This window comes from Mustela erminea, chromosome 4 (assembly GCF_009829155.1).
Source record: "Mustela erminea isolate mMusErm1 chromosome 4, mMusErm1.Pri, whole genome shotgun sequence".
Classification (NCBI taxonomy): Eukaryota; Metazoa; Chordata; class Mammalia; order Carnivora; family Mustelidae; genus Mustela; species Mustela erminea.
In genome coordinates this window covers 12966485-12986532 of record NC_045617.1, presented here as the reverse complement: position 1 = coordinate 12986532, position 20048 = coordinate 12966485, and the positions used below count along the sequence as shown (strand labels likewise).

Below are 20048 nucleotides of genomic sequence, written 5' to 3'. Positions count from 1 at the left end.
AAGTATTCGGGGTCTTGGAAGTTAGGTATCAAATTTTAAAATGTATCAATATTCCCCAACTTTGTGTGGGCCGCTCCAGTTCCAGATGTTTGTGAAATTCCTCCTGGAATCTCTACACTAGGAAACAGACTAAAATAATGCAAATGTCTGATTTTGAGAACTGCTACTGAGAAGCTCATGTCCATGTGGGAAGTCTGTCAATAAAAGGGTAATAAACAATTCTAAATGGATCTTTGAGATTTAAGATGTGGAGGTTCACCATTATTCTTGGTTGGCTTTCCTGGATGCCACAACCCCCTGATTTCTGTAAAAAGCTCTTGTGCCTCGTCCCCACTAAGACAGAAATCAGGTGTAACTAGAACTTCTACTTTAAGAGAAATTAGGGGAATATGGAATGAAAGGAACAGGTTTCCTACACAAAAGTTGTTTCTCACTTCTTTTTTCAGAGACCGGACCACTTTTTTTTTTCCCCAGACAGGTTTGAAGGGTTGAAAATTCTCATTTAGTGATGTAAAAAAACATGGTTACTTTTGTGTGTACGTACGTGCAGGACTGAGGCAAGGAAAAGGCAAAGAAAAGGAGTTAGTGTAACCTGTCCCGAATGATTTCAGCAGACTTGAGGGCTGGAAAAGCGATGGGATGTAAGGATTGTCCCGGTTGCACCAGGCCAACGTCTTTCCTTTCATATTACACAGAGAAAACGGAGCTGGGAAAATAGACTGATGTCAGCCCCCTTTCTTATGCTTTACTGCTGCCAAGAACTAACTCTCTGTCTCCTCCGCCCCTTCCCTCCGACTCCCTTCCCCATTCTGCCCCTCCTTAGTGGTGTTTGCACGACCGAGTGCCGAATGGGGAGATAGACCAACTGGTCGGATTGCTTTGCGCAAAATCCACCCCTTCTCTCTCCTCCCTCCCCTCCAGTCTCCGGATCCCGCACAGCCCTCCCTCCCCTCCCCGTAGCGGTGTGAGGTTGAGGATGTGTCTCTACTACTAAGGCGGAAGGAGGCTACAAGCAGTGGATAATGTCAGATCCCCCCTCTCCCATTCTACCTGACGCTCCTCTCTGGCTGCACCAGGGCTGATCTCTGTAAGAAATAGCAGGAACTGTGGCAGCAGCTAGAGGAAGCGGCCGAGACGCGTGGAACCTGGAAAAGTCTGGGTGCTCGGGTTTAGCTCATAGCGAGGTCCCAGCCAGCCGTCAGCACCATGGACAGCGGCACCGTCCCCACCAACGCCAGCAACTGCACTGATTCCTATACGCACTCTTCAAGTTGCTCCCCGGCACCTAGTCCCAGCTCCTGGGTCAACTTCTCCCACCTAGATGGCAACCTGTCCGAACCATGCGGTCCGAACCGCACCGCGCTGGGCGGGAGCGACAGCTCGTGCCCTCCGACCGGCAGTCCTTCCATGATCACGGCCATCACCATCATGGCACTCTACTCCATCGTGTGCGTGGTGGGTCTCTTCGGAAACTTCCTGGTCATGTATGTGATTGTCAGGTAAGGAAAGCGCCAGGACTCCCACCAGAGACTTCAGCAGCTAATAGGGCATAAAGGGACACCTGACCCCCCAGGCAGTGTTTGGCGGGAGGATGAGAGAAGGGAGGTAAACAAAGGAGAATAAGGGGGTGACGATGAATAATAGAGTGGTTATTGTGAGTGCAAAAATCCACTTTTCGATTTTTCCTTCCACTGTTAAAGAAATCAAAAATTTCAGTAGCAGAGAAGTTGCCTTGGTAGAAGATGTAAAGCTCTGGCGGGGGGGGTGGGGGGTGGTGGAATATATATATATATATACTCTGTCTTAGAGCTCACTTACACTGAGCCAAGAGGATTCTTGGGCACAGAATCCCACAGTCCCTTCCACAGGAGCTGTGGAAACAGTAATTTGTGAATAATGGAAGAGGAATTCTAGTTAGGTTTCCTGGTGAGGGGACCAATCTCCTTCTCAGTTCTTTACAAACATGAACCTTGGCAACTTTCCTATCCCTGCTGGCTTACCTGTACTTTACTGCACCACACCACCACCCCCATTCACTTGTCACACTTGTCCTTACCCCATGGTTCCTTCTATCCTGAGGACACACTCAGTGAGAAAGTTTTTCTGGTGTCTCTCTGCAGTAAATAGTGTTGCTTTGTAGTAACAAATGTGACAGTTGTGTTGCCTAGACCATTTTGCAGTTGGCAGCTGCCAGGTCTGCTAGGGGAGTCACAAACTGAATTGGGAATAGACAGTGTGTTTCGGGAGAAATACAGAGCATGTCTGTTTTCCACATCCTCTGAAAGTGGAAGCCAATTAGAAGTGACCAAAAGTGCATAATTCTGGATTAAAACTATAGGAATTTACAGTGGTTGCTCTGGGAGGAAAATCTGTCTTTATCCGTGAAATTATTTCAAGACTTTGTGGCCCATTTTCTGTTTACCTAGATGCTCCAGGTTTATTTGGCAAAGAGTGTACAAGCTTTCAATATTAACTGTGTTAGTGTTGGTGTGCATATTCAAGTCCTAATGATAATAATGGAATACTATATATGCATTTATGTTAAGGTAGATAAATATTTTAACACTTTAAAATGATTTCTAATTCGAGATGTTCTTCCTACTCGGGGTTATATGTATGTAGAGAACATGGCAATTTCATACTTAGTTGCAATATTTTTCATCTACTCAGCAAGTACTGCAGGTTTTAATGGAATTCCTTAATCATTTAACATTCATTTTTCCTATTATGCTTTCATGATCAAGTTCTGCGAGTTGTTTGTAATCGATTATTTCTTGTATGTCTGATTGCCTTAATTAATGATTGTTAAAGAATAAAACTAATTTCTCTAATCTTTTGATGAGGAATAAGATAAATAGTGTCTCTGAGAAAAGAGCACCATCTATTGAGAAGAAGGCTAACAACAGAAGGGAAAATGCAGAAAGGAAATCAATAGAATTTATTTTTTTAAATATTTACCATGTATAATGTAATACAAAGACTCCTATCAAAGCTAAAAACCCAGTCATACTTACATTTTTAATAAAAATCATAATTAAAGGCCTGCCTAATGAAGAGAAAATATGTTTCTCATTTGTCCTAAGAATATTCATAGAATCATAAGCTGATAGGGCTAGAAGGGAACCTAGAGTTTAACCTATGGTAGATGAGTAAACTGAGGCACAGAAAGTATTAATGATTTCTTCAAGGACAGTAGTTCATTAGTTCAGTAACACTGTATTAGTTCAATATAATATCTATCTTAGCCAATATAATTTTCTTGTTATTAGAGTGGTAAATCATGATTTGAGTTAATTCAACTAAAATATTGCAAAGTAAATTTGATTAGCAGTAATAATGTGGAAATAATAAAGTACCCCAAATTTATGTCTGGAATCCTGGAGAATAAATGATGAAGAGAGATTACCAAGGTCTCTAGAAATCCTGCTGTCTGAAATATAATCCTTTATTCCCTTTTATTGCTTCTCCTGGTATTGTCCTTCCTTATTTTTCTCCCCTCTAGCTTATGCTTTTCTATAAAGAGTGAGCCACAACTGGCTGTGAAATAAAGCAGCAACTGGCTGTGAAATAAGAAGATTGGTCTTATTTCAGTGTTTAAGTGATTGCTGGTTGATTTTCTTTTAAAGGCATTACCTCTGACCTCTTGATGACTTGGAGAAGCATAGGGACATTGCATCTTAGTAACAACATGACACTATGCTTTACTTCTCTTTACCGAAAGTTGGAACAAAATGCAGTATGATTTGAAAGGTCACCCCAAATATCCAGCTATGACAAGTTGGGTGTTTAATTCTATAGTTAAGTAACCCTCTGGGAATATGACAGTGAAACAGAAAAATGGACAATTTAGTGACCAAAAGTAGTGAAGAAAACATTTGCGGTTTGAATAAAATATGTTTATTTAGCTTAGAATATTTAACTGGACTATCTCCAGGTTGTAGTGTTTTCACTACAAAATAATAGTTCAGAGATATTATTGTCCCTGTTAAAAAGATGACTATAATGCTATATCTTATTGAGGTGAAATGCTTACTTCCTGCTATTATTTAAAATTCAACAATACTTTTGAATGGTCAAGTGCAGTTAATGGTCACGTTACAGTCTTCTATCCAGATTAAGGTGATATTTATTAGAATGTTTTAATACATCAAATGAATTATGAGTCTCACATGACTATAGCAACCAAAACAACAACAAAAGTAACCGGCAATACAGATGCCATGATTCATACTTTTTTTCCTCTATGTCTCAACTCCACCATCACCATACCATCATCAACAACATTATTAAATAGTATTAACTTAAGTAGAATTCTTACACTGTGCTATGCTAAGGAACATAAGGGAGGAAAATAGATACTATCATATGATCCAAAGATTTAAAATCCAGATGTTAAATGATAAAAATATTAAAACTACTCACCACATGAGAACTTTTTCAGTTTAAAAAAAATTACTTGCAAGGTAATATTATTATAATATGATAATAATAATATAATAATATATTAATAATAATATAATTATTATAAAAATTACCATAGATTCTAAAGAATATGGAGATAAAATATTATAAAATTTAGCAATTATTTCAAATGGGATGATACTTTATTATCGTCAAGACTGTTTACTAGGGGCACCTCACTGACTCAGAGAGTGGAGCACACAACTCTTAATCTTGAGATTGTGAGTTCAAGCCTCACGTTAAGAGTGAAGATTACTTAAAAGTCAAATTTTTTAAAGAAATAGAATTTTTTTTTAATTAACCAAAATAGTACACAAAGTTATAGCAATCAGCATGCTTCACTTTGTGAGAACCCTTGACCCAAGTATAGAATTAACCTTAAATTTAAAAACTGATATTGTCACACATGTATTTATTTTGTGATATATTCTTCCAAAAATTTGTTCATATAGTCATGAATATGGCCTATGCACACGCTATTTTTAAAAAGTAAAGGGTTGGAAACCATTAGATCTTTATGAGCTATGTAAAGCATCCTTCCCAATAAATTACCAATGAAGAGTGCCCAATATTGTCTTCATTTTTCAGATTATTTCTTAGTATGACTAGATGAATTCTCAATATGACTAGTTATCAGAGCAGAGCATTTAAATATATGCAAGATTTTATTGTCATTTTTCTTTCACTAAAAAGTATTTCTCATTTTAAAACATTTGTTCTGTATACTAAATATTTGATTTAGGTTTAAACTATGAAGTGATCAGTCATGCCTGATTGGAACAGAACTACAAGCTTTTTTACTTCATATATAAGTTGCTGGGAAAATAAGGAATAACAATACTTTATGTAAGTTTACATATGTTGTATTTATATATATACATCTATCTACAAATACATATATACATATGAATTAATTTCAGTGCTTATGTCCCTGAATATGATCACTAGTAATTTTTATAAAATAAAAGTTTTTTATTTAGAAAGCTCAAATACCAATAAAGCTCACTCTCTTTTTCTAAAGATTTTTTTTTTTTAATTTGACAGAGAGAGCGATCACAAGGAGGCAGAGAGGCAAGCAGAGAGAGAGGGGGAAGCAGGCTCCCTGCTGAGCAGAGAGCCTGATGTGGGGCCCAATCCCAGGACCCTGAGATCATGACCTGAGCTGAAGACAGAAGCTTAACACACTGAGCCACCCAGGCACCCCCTCACTTTCTTTTTTTAAAAAACTATAAAATATCCTAGTTAGAGGTTAGATTCAAAGGGGAAAAAAGAAAATCTGTCTTTGACGTAATGGTTTACATGAAAACATAAGAATTTAATTGTATTCCTTTTACTTCACAATGGAGAGCTTCTAGTATCATCTATTACAATTTCAACTTTAACTGCTGTTTCCCACACAGGTGCTAATTCTGTCGGAACAGTTTTCTTCCATGTGTCCCGAAAACAAAAGTTACTTTTCATTTCCTCAACTGAATGCTATGTCTGTCATTCATATAGTGTTATCAATCAGTTTCTTTTCCTTCTCGTCTTTCCTTCTTGAAAGAATGAGCTATCTTATATTTTATGCAATATTTCCAACATAAAGGAATGTATAGAGAGTAATAGAAGATTCTTCACCTTTAAAAATTATATATAATTATAATAATTATATATACTTCTAGTAATATATATTATATATAATAATATCTATTATTTATATATTATACAATATGTAATTCATAATTATGTATGGCTATATATTATGTAATACACAATTATATATCTATAATAATGTATAATTTATAAATTACATTATATATATATGTAATATATATGTATAAGAAACTTCTTTTTTTCTCCTATAATACTGCTTCCCCAGAGACTATCATTAATGCAAATTTGGTGGTTATTATTCACATGAATATTTTTAAACTTTTATTTCTGATATGTTTTTCCACAACAAAATATAATCTTTTTTTCTTTTTTTTTTAAGATTCTATTTATTTATTTGACAGAGATCACAAGTAGGCAGAGAGGCAGGCAGAGGGAAAGAGGGGGAAGCAGGCTCCCTGAGGAGCAGAGAGCCGGATGCGGGGCTCAATCCCAGGACCCTGGGATCATGACCTGAGCCAAAGGCAGAGACTTTAACCCACTGAGCCACACAGATGCCCCAAAATATAATCTTTTAAACATGTTCTTTGAACTTTACATATTAAAATTTATATTTTACATTAATGTTAATTTAGACATAATTTCACTATTTTCCCAGAATTATTCTAGTTCTAGCAGATCAATGATAGAAACAAGATGTCAAAGAACTAGCCCTGCTTAACACTTTTAACTTATCTGTAAATCTGTGTTAAAAAATCATTGTAAAGATTTCTTTGCAAGTGTTTTCTTGAACTAATATTTTCATTAATACTTACATCCAATATTTGGGGAAAAAAATTTCTGGCAACTGCTGCAGTAAGTAAATCTGTTCATAAATAAAACCTACGTATAATTTCTCTATTCCAAGAAGGAAATAAAAATAATTGGTTTCTGACTACTTCAAAATGTCATTCAAGTAATAAATGCTAACAACACTTACTTCCAGATTTTGAATATCTTAGAGAACTTTTTACATGTTAAAGTTGAAAATGTTACTTCTTCCATTATTCCACTTTAGGTATTAGTTGAAATAAAATTATTTTGGTTTCCATAAATAATGTAAAACAATGTGACATTTTAAAATACGTTAATGGTAAATACCAAGACTAAACATGCGAAATGTTAAAATATGAGAATTTCCTATCTTTAACCTTCATAAAATTTAACTTATATGAACTAAAATAATGATTTATGACAGTAGTCTCCAAATTTGTTTATAGACTAGACACTTACTTCAAGAACTTGTAGGCCAATATATAAAAGAGATCAAAGGAACTATTCAGGATTAATCACATGCTGTGGCCACACAATACTGCTCAACTGCTACCCCCATCCTACACTCCACTGCTGTCCCCAAGGTACCTTCAAGGAATTTCTAGAGCACCCTCAGGTCATATTATAAAACAATGGTTTTCATAATGTTTCAGACATTTGTTGTATCTCACCTCTCATCCTGAAGCTCACCTTTTACTTCAGTGATTTGTATGACTAGTTTGACTAGTTTGACTCACCTTTTACTTCAGTGATCGGTATGACAGTCAGTTTTGCCAAGATACAACTTGTTAATTCTCTACCCTAGCTACATCTACACCCCTTGCCTTTGGCTCTGGAAGTTCTCCGATTCCACCACCTTCCACAAAAACCATTGTGATACAACTGATCAGAAAGTGTGAGGGAGTGGCCACCCCATGAAACAACCCCTGACTGGGGAAATGAGAGACTGTGGATGAATGTCACCTAAGCTTCCTTCTATTCAGTTCTAAGACGCAGACCACAAGGCACATTAGAATTTGTGTTCCACATTGTGTCCATTTCAAGAAAATTCTTTTCCTTCTTTCTTGCTTCACTTTCCTACTCCCCCACTTCTGGTCCCACTTCTCTTCCTACAGTTGCTTTCCAAAATGATTTGCCTTCACACCAATTCCTGCTATTTTATAATGGGTTACAACATTTTGGCACAGTAAAATCTTACTAATAAACAGTCTTTATATAGTCATAGAATATAGGTTTTTCTCTTTTTTTAAGATCTTATTTATTTATTTATTTGACAGACAGATTTCACAAGTAGGCAGAGAGGCAGGCAAAGAGAGCAGGGTGGGGGCGGGGGGTGGGCAGGAAGCAGGCTTCCCTCTGAGCAGAGAGCTGGATGCAAGGCTCAATCCCAGGACCCTGAGATCATGACTTGAGCCAATGGCAGAGGTTTAACCCACTGAGCCACCCTGGTGCCCCTAGGTTTTTCTTAATAATTAAAAAGTTCTTAAGAAAAATTTGAAAGTAACCCAAATTTGAACAATGAAGAGAGTTCATGAGTGAAGCTTTTCCTTTTATTTGTTTTCCTGCCTCAGGATTCAGGGAAGTCTTTCTTAGAACATTTTTGCTTTATGACAACAGTCATGTGTGGTGTCCAGATTACTTCTTGAGTTCAAGAGGATGGTGGCAGTAGGGTCTCTTATATGGAAAAGAAATAAAACCTCTTGTGCCTTCTAACAAATTATCAGAAGACAAAAACTACCACCCTTTCTCCACAGATTCCAAGTTGTATAATAACTATAAGAGTTCTTATAGTAACTGGGCTCAAGAAAATTTCAGCATCCTCAAAGTGAGCTGAACCATCAGATACAAGAAATGTCATGTATAAGAAACATTTTATAATGAGTTTGTTTGAGGACCTCCTTTCCCTTAGCCATCTGTGTCGCTTCAGGCCACTTTCTTTCTCCACAAATTCTTCAGGCTGAGGGTCCCTGAACCAAGATAGACATTTAGAATGGAAAGGTTACATGGAATTAAAAAAAAAAAAAAAAGTGGCTTTAGCTCAGAATCCTAAGTGCCAATTGAGATTCAACTTCAAATTGTTCTGTGCCTCATTCTCCTCACCTACAAAATGTGAGAATTAAACTAAAAATCTTGGAGTCCCTTCTAGTAGTAAGAATTCCTATGGCAACTTCAAGGACTGTTTCTCCATAATTTTTGTAGCTGTACTATATAGAGAAAAAAGTAATGATCTACCAAATTTAATAACCTTGGTTTCATTCCATCTCACCCTTTGGATTCTAAATAAGCTCAGATGGAGTCTGCCAGAGAGAGAAAATGCTGAGCTGTCAGTTTTGTGCTTGTCAGTTAATACAATGAGACTAACCGAAAGCAATAGTCAAGACTTTATTCATTCATTGTGAGAGTATAAGCAAGACATGAAACAGGAAAAAGGTGTCAGCTTCCCACTCCTCAATTTTTCCCAACAGAAGAGCACCAGGTTACATGTATGAGTATAGATGTGACAGAGGGGGGAAGAAGGCCATCATCTTTTTGTACAGAGGGCCCCAAAAAACACATTTTATTTACCCATGGACCAGAGGAAGGGAGAGGCAAAAGAATAGGAATGGGAAAGTATGGGGTAAGAGAGGAGAGAAGTTTTTTCCAGAACTCCTGATATGGAGGTCTCTCAACAGAGACACTTGGAAATAACCTTCTTAAGGGCTCCTCAACAAGGAGACTTCAAACGGAGGCTGTTGGACTAGCAATATACATCTTTTCTTTTTAAATTTTTTTATTAACATATAATTATTATTTGTTTCAGAGGTACGGGTCTGTGAATCATCAGTCTTAAACAATTCATAGCACTCACCATAGCACATAACCTCCTCAATGTCCATCACCCGCCGCCCCATCCCTCCCATCCCTCTCCCCTCCTTAGTTTGTTTCCTGAGATTAAGCATCTCTCATGGCTTGTCTCCCTCCTGGTCCCATCTTGTTTCATTTTTCCCCTCCCTTACCCCTACGACCCCCCACCCTGCCTTTCAAATTCCTTACATCACAGAGACCCAAAGATTGTATGATAATTGCCTTTCTCTGACTGATTTATTTCACTTAGCATAATACCCTCTAGTACCATCCACATCGTTGCAAATGGCAAGATTTGGGGGGTTTTGATGGCTGTATAGTATTCCAGTGTGTACGTGTGTGTGTGTGTGTGTGTGTGTGTGTGTGTGTGTGTGTTTGTGTGTGTGGGTGTATATATGTGTGTGTGTGTGTATAGATATATATTATGCTAAGCGAAATAAATCAATCAGGGAAAGGCAATTATCATACAATCTTTGGGTCTATATACCACATCTAAGAGCATGGTTGTTGAGTTGGAAAAGGAGCGTGAGTCCTTGATCACAACCTCCTCCAGATTATGTACCAAGTTTGTTGTGAGGAGGGCAGATTCTCCCCATGAAGCCTGTTAGATAAGCCTTTATAATTGTCTATAGTTGGGCCTCAAAGTTCACACATAGGATTTTGCCTGAACTCAGACCCCTCAAATTCAGCTTAAACTCTGACACCCCTCTTCTCTCCTCTCCTATGTCTTTCTCTCTTTCCTTCTCTAACACCCTCTCTCTTCCTTTCTCCCTCTCTCTTTTTCATTCTCCTTTTAATTAATGTAAGGATTGCTTTAATATTTGCTTTCAGAAATTAATTATATTCTAGTTGTTGCATTCTAAAGTAGGGTGGGTAGGCCTCTTACACTTGATGGAAACTGGGATGCATTTTAATGAGAGAGACATTATTCTGCTCTGGATATAAGTTTCTGCCCAGGCAAGAATATTGTTGAGTACAGTTGTATAATTTTTCTTATTCAATCATGTGTTATCTTATTATTTACATATAAGTAGAGGTTCTAATGTGATTCAAATGGTAATCATTCATACAAAAAAGTATTCTTAATAATTTAAATTAATGATAAATAAATTAAACCAAGGGTACCTAGGTGGCCCGGTTGGTTAAATGCCCAGCTCTTGTTTTGGGATCAGGTCATGATCTCAGGGTAATGGGATTGACCCACACATCAGGCTGCATGCTAAACATGGAGTCTACTTAAGATTCCCTCTCCCTCTCGTGCCCCTTCCCCTGGTGTGCTCTCACTCTCTCTCTCTCAAAACACATAAATAAAATATTTTTTAAAATAAAAAATAAATTAATTAAACCAACTTAACACATTCACTATCTCCAGATACACTACATATTAATTTCTCCTATTTTACTTTACTTCTTTACTTCTTTCTATTTCTTTACTTCTTTTTCTTTACTTCTTTCAATTTTCTCCTATCATTTACTTTTTCTAATAAAAATCTTATTCTTCAAATCTCAACTTAAAGCCATGTCTATTTGTAGTCTCCTCATAGTACTTCTACAACCAAGCTCCCTGAAGCATAATCCATGATAAACATTCTGATTGTGAAAAATCTGGGAATTTACTCATGCTTTTACAAAATGTCTTTTCCTAATCATTGAAGATTTGATGTACAACTATTTTTCTGCTGTAGCTAAGAAATTCAAACATCTTAAGGTTTAACAAAAGAACCATGCATCTTTGAAATATTTTGCAATTGAAAGTTTGCAGCATTTCAAAATCACCTCAAAGTATTCAGATATAAATTTTCATTGATCAGTTCTCTCCATTTACTGCTTTGTTCATGGGCATTTAGCTTTTATAAGTTGAGTCATGAAAACTGATCTGTACCAATAGATTAATATCAACAAATCATAAATTCACACACTCACACACACACACACATGCACTCACAAGTAAATAAATAAATTCACATAGAAAGATAGATAGATAAATGGATAGATGATAGATGTGAAGTCCAAAAATTTTAAATAGGAAAGAGATCGAACTCATGACTGAGATACAGAAAGTAATATTTTAAAGAGTAAGAAAAATAAAAAGTTAATAGTCAATTCTCATTATTGATGGTAGTTATGTTCTATGAAGTCATTGTGATTAGTAAATTACAGAAGACTGAAGCTTTGCTTCTAGGAGAGATGCAGGGTTAGGTTCCTATGAGCCTCCAATTTCATTTGTATCAATTAATCAAAACATAACTCTCTGTTATTTGTGGTTCTGTTTAAAGGTGTCTGTTTAGTGTATATTGTTGATTTATTAATATTGAATGCATTATCAACAGTATTATAACTAATGCCTACATGAAGCTCATCTAAGAGACCTACCTTCTCCATTAGACACATCACTATTATCTTATACTTAGTAACACCTAAACACCTGATAGCACTTCAGCACTCTTTTTGAGGTCCATTTTAAACACCGAGATCACCAACAAAAAACACAAAAATGCTATAAGTGTGTCACTAAATAGGGGGGTTCCCCTTTCTTCACATCCTTGCCAACATCTGCCATTTCCTGACTTATTAATTTTAGCCATTCCGACTGGAGTGAGGTGGTATCTCATTGTGGTTTTGATTTGTATTTCCCTGATGCTGAGTAATGTTGAGCATCTTTTCATGTGTCTGTTGGCCATTTGTATGTCTTTTTTGGGAAAATATTGGTTTATGTCTTTTGCCCATTTCTTGACTGGATTATTTGTTCTTTGAGTGTGGAGTTTGGTAAGTTCTTTATAGATCTTGGAGAATAAATAGACCTTTATCTGACAAGACATTTGCAAATATCTTCTCCCATTCAGTAGGTTATCATTTGATTTTGTCAACTGTTTCCTTTGCTGTGCAAAAGATTTTATCTTGATGAAGTCCCAATAGTTCATTTTTGCTTTTGTTTTCCTTGCCTGTGAAGATGCGTTACACTGCTAGTGGTAATGTATGCTGGTAGAGCCACTCTGGAAAGTAGTGTGAAGATTTCTCAAAAAATTAAAAATAGAGCTACCCTATGACCCAGCAATTGCACTACTAGGTATTTACCCAAAGGTTACAGGCATAATGATCTGAAGGGGCATCTGCACCCCAATGTTTACAGTGGCAGTGCCCACAATAACCAAACTATGAAAAGAGCTCAGATGTCCATCGACAGATGAATGGATAAAGAAGATGTGGTATAGGGATGCCTGGGTGGTTTAGTTGCTAAGCATCTGCCTTTGGCTCAGGTCATGATTCCAGGGTCCTGGGATTGAAACCAGCATTAGGCTCCCTGCCCAGCACTCCCCCTGCTTGTGTTCCCTCTCTCTCTGTCTCTTTCTCTGGCAAATAAATAAAATAAAAAACCTTTAAAAAAAAAAAAGAGGTGGTATATATACAATGAAATATTACTCGAATATCAAAAAGGATGAGCTGTTATGATTTGCAATGACATGGATGGAACTAGAAGGTATTACGCTAAGTGAAATAAGTCAATCAGAGAAAGACAATTATCATACGATTTCACTCATATGTGGAATTTAAGAAACAAAACAGGATCATAGGAAAAGGGAGAGAAAAATAAGATAAGAAATCAGAGAGGGAGACAAACCCTGAGACTCTTAACTATAAGAAACAAACTGAGGGTTTCTGTAAGGGAGGTGAGGTGGGGATGGGGTAACTGAGTAGTAGGCATTAAGGAGGGCACATGATGTAATGGGCACTGGGTGTTATATGCAACAGATGGATCATTAAACTCTACCTCTGAAATTAATAATACACTATATGTTAATTAATCCAATTTAAATTTTAGAAAATAATAAAAAAATAAATGAATCACCTAATGAACCTCAGAAAGGAGACATTTAGAGTCTGACAGCTAAAATGGGACAGCAGAGTGTTGCTTTTACCTCAGCTAAGAACTTGCCCACAGGAGCAATTCAAATTCTTCATAACTCTGTACATATCTGCAAATGACCACAAAAACCCAAAAGTAAAGATTTTCAAGGTTAAAATACATTCTAGCATGTAAGTTTATTTGCAGATACAGAATCCATTCATAATGAGTTTTGACTGCATATGCAAATGTTTTACAAGGAAATATTTTAAAAACACAGCTGAAGAAAAAATTAGAAATTATGTTCCACATTAAATATAATGACACTTTCATGACATGAAGACAAGTTTAGTGTTTTTGTTATCATTTATCATAATCAAAAGGAAGAGCTTGAAAACAAAATGGATTCCCATATGAATCAATCATCAGTCTGTCACTAGATACCTAGGTTGGCACATGAATTTAAAAACCTACATTATGCACAAGAGTCCCCAGTTCTTCGTAACCATGTCAGCATTTGTAACTTCTTGACTTTTTGATAATGGTTATTCTAAGAGGTATGAAGTGGTATATCACTGTGGTTTTAATTTGCATTTTTCTAATGACTAATAATGTTGAGCATTTTTCCATGTACCTGTTGGCCCTTTTATAGATACTCTTTGGATAAATGTCTTTTCAGGTCCTTTGCCCATTTTTTAATCAAGTTATTTGTTTTTGTGTTATTGAGTTATACAAGTCCTCTCTATACTTGGCTATTACCTTTTTATCAGATATATGGCTTGTAAATACTTTTTCCCATTCCATAGGACCTCTTTTCACTTTGTTGATGGTTTATTTTGTTGTCCAGAAGCCTTTTAGTTTGATGTACTGCAATTTGTTTATTTTTTTTTTATTTTGTTGCCTGTGCTTTTTGTGTCATATCCAAAAAAATCATTACCAAGACCTACATCAAGGAAACTTGTTCTTCTGTTGTCTTCTAGGAGTTTCATGGTTTTAGGTCTTACACACAAGTCTTGAGTCTATTTTGAGTTAATTTTCATGAGTGGTGTAAGGTATGGGTCCAGTTTCATTCTCTTACATGTGATTATCCAATAATTCCAGCACCATTTAATTGAAACTGTCTTTTCACCATTGCATATTCTTGGCTCCATTGTCAAATATTAGTTGCCCATTGTGTTTGAGTTTATTTCTGGGCTCTTGATCCTGTTCTGTCGGTCTATTTGTCTGTATTTATGCCAGTCCCATACTGTTTTGATGATGATAGCTTTATAATATAGCTTGAAATCAAGAAATGTAATATCTCCTGTTTTATTCTTTCTCAAGATTTTTTTGGCTATCCGGGATCTTTTGTGGTTTCATATTAGAAGTGTTTTCTCTACTTCTGTAAAAATGCCATTGGGATCTTGATACAGATTGCATTGAACTTATAGATGACTTTTGGTAATATTGACATTTTAACAATATTAATTCTTCCAATCCATGAACATGGGATACCTTTCCATTTATTTGTGTCCTCTTTGATTTCTTTCATTAATATGTATCTTGTATCTTTTATCTCCTTAAATTTACCCTTAAGTAATTTATTGTTTTGATGTAATCATATATGGAAATGTTTTCTTTATAATTTCTTTCTCTGATAGTTTGTTATTAATGCATAGAAGTGCAGCAGATTTCTGTATGTTGATTTTGTATCATGAAATTTTATTGAATTCATTTATTAATTCTGACAATTTTTTGGTAGAGTTCTTAGTATTTTATATCTATAGTATCATGTCATCTGCAAAGAGAGACAGTTTTACTTCTCTCCACTTTGGACTTTTTTTTTCTTTTTTGTTGCCTAATTTCTAAGGCTAGGACTTCCAGTACTATGTTGAACAAAATGGCAAGAATGGGTAACATTTTCTTAATATTTATCTTAGAGGAACACTTCAGTTTTCCTTATTGAGTATTATGTTAGTTTTAGGCTTCTTATATATGGCCCTTTATTATATTGATGCACATTCCCTCTATATCCACTTTGTTAAGAGTTTTTATCATAAATGGTTGTTGAATTTTGTCAAATGTTTTTCTGCATCTGTTGAAATGATCACATGATTTTCATCCTTCATTTTGTTAATGTGGTGTGTGTATCACATTGATTATTTGCAGATGTTGAACCATTTCGGCTTTCCTAAAATAAATCCCACTTGATCATGATGCATGATCCTTTTAAAGTGTTGTTGAATTTGGTTTGCTAATCTTTTGTTGAGGATTTTGCCTATGTTCATCAGGAATATTGGCCTGTAATTTTCTTTTTCTATGATTTCTTTGTCTGGTTTTGGTGTCAGGGTAATGTTGGCCTCATAAATAAGTTTGGAAACATTCTCTTCTCTTCAGTTTTTTATTTTGGAAAAGAAGGATAGGTATTAAATATTCCTTGAATGTTTGGTAGAATTCACCCATGAAGACTTTTGTTCCTGAACTTTTGTTTGTTGGGAGGTTTTGATTAATGATTTTATCTCCTTGCTAATAATCATTCTGCTCAGATTTTCTGTTTCATCATATTCATTTTGGTAGGTTTTATGTTTTTAGGAATTTATCTATTTCTTCTAGGTTGTCCAATTTGTTGGCTAAAATTGTTCAGACTCATCTTTTATGATTTTTTGTATTTCTGTAGTATGAGTTGTAACTTCTCTTTTTCTTTTCTGATTCTATCTATCTATCTATCTATCTATCATCTATGTTTTCTTAGTGAATCTAGCTAAATGTTTGTAATTTTTTAAGATCTTATTCATTTATTTGACAAAGAGAAACAGTGAGATTAGGAACACAAACAGAGGGAGTGGAAGAGGAAGAAGCAGGCTTCCTGCTGTGCAGGGAGCCTGATGCGGCACTTGATTCCAGGACCCCAGGATCATAAACTGAGCTGAAGGTAGACATTGAGGCACCCAGGCACCCCATGTTTGTAAATTTTGTTTATCTTTTCAAAAACCAGCTCTTATCTTCATTGACATTTTCTAATGTCTTTTTAATAGTCTCTGTTTCATTTATTTCCCTGTTATCACTGCTATTTACTTCTTTCCACTCCCTTGGGCTTTGTTTATTTTTTTTTCTAGTTCCTTTAAGTGTAAGGTGAAATTGTTTATTTGAGTTTTTCTTGTTTCTTGAGAGAGGACTGTCCCACTATAAACTTCCTTTTTAAAATTGCTTTTCTTTCATTCCATAGATTCTGGTCTGTTGTACTTCCATTTGCATTTGTCTCCAGGTATTTTTTTCTCCTTTGATTTCTTTGCTGTTCAGTGGCTGTTCAGTAGCATGTTATTTAATATCCACATATTTGACTTTTCTAGTTTTCTTCCTGTAAATGATTTCTAGTTTCATACAATTGTGGTCAGAAAAGATACTTGATAATGATTTCAATCATTTTAAATTTATTGAGACTTGTTTTGCTGCCTAACATCTATCCTCGAGAATGTTTCATTTGCACTAGTATACTCCTGCTTTTGAATGGAATGTTCTGTATACGTTTATTAAGTTCATCTAGTCTAATGTATCATTTAAAGCTAATGTTTTCTTACTGATTTCTGTCTGAATGATCTATTCATTGATGTAAATGGAGTAAGGTCACTAACTATTAATCTATTGCTTCTATGTTCTCCCTTTTTACTGTTAATATTTGCTTTATATATTTAGGTGCTCCTATGCTGAGTGCATAAATATTTACAGCTGTTGTATCCTTTTGTTGAATTGGCCTCTTTATCATTATGTGATGCCTCTTTTTGTCTTTTACTACAGTCTTTTCTAAAAGTTTATTTTGCCTGGGATAAGCATAGCTACACCAACTGTCTTTTTGCTCCCATTTGCATGGGTCATCTTTTTCCATCCCTTCACTTTCAGTTTCAGTGTGTCCTTTAATCTGAAGTGAGTCTCTTATAGGCAACATAAATATGACTTTTGTTTTCCTCACCTATCCAACCACTCTATGTCTTCTGATTGGAAAATTTAGTCTATTTACATTTAAAATAATTATCGATCTGCATACGCTTATGCCATTTAGTTTATTGTTTTCTGGTTGTTTTGTAGTTCTTCTCTGTTGCCTCTTTACTTGTTTGCTTCCCTTGTGATTTGGTAAGTTCCTCTGATGTTATGTTTGCCATACCTTTATCACTGTTTTTGTGTATCTACTGTAGATTGCTTTGTGGTTCACATATTCTATCCTAGATATTTAATAGTCTATTTCAGGTTAATAGCATCTTAAGTCTCAGTGTATTCTAAAAATTCTATATTTTTACTCTCCCCCTATGTATTCTGTTTTTAATACCATAATTTTCACCTTTTATTTTACATATCCATTAACTAATTATTATAGTAATAGTTAATTTTACTACTTTTTTCTATTAACCTTCATGTTCGCTTTATAAGCAGTTAATATACTACCTTTAATGTATATTTGCATTAACCAGTGAGACTTTTACTTCCATATGTTTTCTTGTTACTAATTAGTATATTATCTTTTCAGCTTAAAGAAATAACTTTGACATTTCTTATAAGGTCGGTTTAGTGTAATAAACTTAATAAACTTCTTTAGTTTTTGTTTGTCTGAAAAACTCTTTATATCTACTTCAGTTCTGAATGGTAACCTTGCTGGATAGAATATTCTTGGTTGGAAACTTTTTCTTGTTGGCATTTTGAATATATCATGCCTCTATCTTCTGGCCTGCAAAGTTTCTACTGAAAAGTTAACTGATAGCCTTATATACAAGGGGGTTCCCTTGCATATAACAAGTTGTTTTGTGTGTGTGTGTGTGTGTGTGTGTGTGTGTGTGTGTGTTTCCCTTTTGATGCTGTTATTTCTCTTTATTTTTAATCTTTGGCCTTCTAATTATAATGTGTCTTAGTGTGATCTCTTTGGGTTCATCCTTGGAACTATCTTTGCTTTCTGGACCTCAATGTCTATTTTCTTCATCAGGGAACTTTTCAGCCATTATTTCTTTAAAAAGCTTTTCTACCTCTTTCTCTCTCTTCTCTATCTGGGACCTCTATATGCAGATATTATTTCTCTTGATATTGTCCCATGGGTCACTTAAACTTTTTTTATTTTGTTTAATTCTGTTTTCTTTTGTTCCCCTGACTGGGTGATTTCCACTGTCTCATCTTCCAGATCGCTGATCCATTCTTCTTTTTCATCTAGTCTCCTGTTCCACAGCTCCAATTTATTTTTCAATTCAGTGATTGCATTCTTCAGATCTATGGCTTCCTGTTATGTTTTCTATCTCTTTGTTGAAGTTCTCATTGTGTTCATCTGTTCTTCTCCTGAGTTCAGTGAATATTTTTATGACCCTTACTTTAAACTCTTAATAAAAAAGTAAGTAGATAAATATATAATAAATAGATAAATAGTAAATAGATAATAGATAGATAACCTATCAGATAGATAACCTATCTTTATTTCATTAAGGTATTTTTCTGAGGTTTTGTCTTATTGTTTCATTTGGAATAAATGTTGTCTTTCAGTCTTGAAAGAGTGGCCTTATAAGGGAGATGAACCTTGTCATTCAACCTTGCCCTAGGTTTTGGTTGTTTCTCAGACTTCTTTGATTATCTATGTATCCTGATTTGTTTTTGATGGGTCCCAGCTGTTGACAGTGTGTAAGACCTGTCAGTGTTCCAAAGGGATGGATCTCAGATAGTGCTTAGTTTTAGGCACTTTCATCAAACAGCAGCTTTTATGATATAGATAGATGATAGATAAATAGATAGATGATAGATAGATAGATAGATAGATAGATAATGTATATATAGATAGATATAGATATAGATATAGATACAGTCTTTTGAGTCTGTGATCATAAATCTGGTCTAGAAGTCTGTTGACTTCTAGACCAAGAGTTGGAGGTGTCCCCTCAATATTTGCAACATTTGCAAAAAATGTGGCTTTAGTCATGTGTATAAGCTCATTTCTGGGATGCATCAGTGATCTGTGGCAAAGCCAAAAGAGTGCTTTAATCTGGTATCTCCCTGCCCACATTTCCTGGGAATACCTCTGTAGCATCTGGATGTGTGACAAATCTGAAGCCTACCCCTCAGGCTGAAACTCCAGGACAAAAAAAAAAAATAGGTATTTTTCTCATGAAGACTGGAGATATGTGTCAGTCTACTGTTTATGCATTACTCTAGAGATGGTAACCTACCACGCACTGTCTTTTTTATTATTTTAGACCCAAAGAGCACAGAAACACAATCCTCACTGGCCACCAGAGCCAGGCACTCAAGCCAGGTACTCAAGGGGCTGTGCATACCCACCATCTGTAGTGAGGCAGGCTGTGGTTGTAACACATGGTAACTGGGGCAAGACACCCCATGGCCAAGATCAAATGTAAGGTACTTGACTGCCCAGCTGTTGTGCATGAGGGCAAGACAGTCAACAGCTATGGCTGTAGTGTGAGAGAATGGGACACTCCCACTGAAGCTAACAGGTCAGAAGGCAGGTGTGATAAATGGTTCCCACCAGCTCCAG

At 35.7% G+C, this 20048-nt stretch overlaps 1 protein-coding gene across 2 annotated transcripts in view; it reads left to right on the top strand.

Annotated features, from left to right (window-relative positions):
* Positions 1-968: 968 nt before the first annotated feature.
* Positions 969-20048, top strand: part of OPRM1 (opioid receptor mu 1) — a 78210-nt gene continuing 59130 nt past the window's right edge. For both annotated transcript variants that reach the window (XM_032338674.1, XM_032338676.1), the window contains exon 1: positions 969-1499. In XM_032338674.1, the coding sequence (XP_032194565.1) occupies positions 1207-1499 (293 nt within the window). In that variant the 5' untranslated portion in view covers positions 969-1206. The remainder of the gene's footprint in view (positions 1500-20048) is intronic.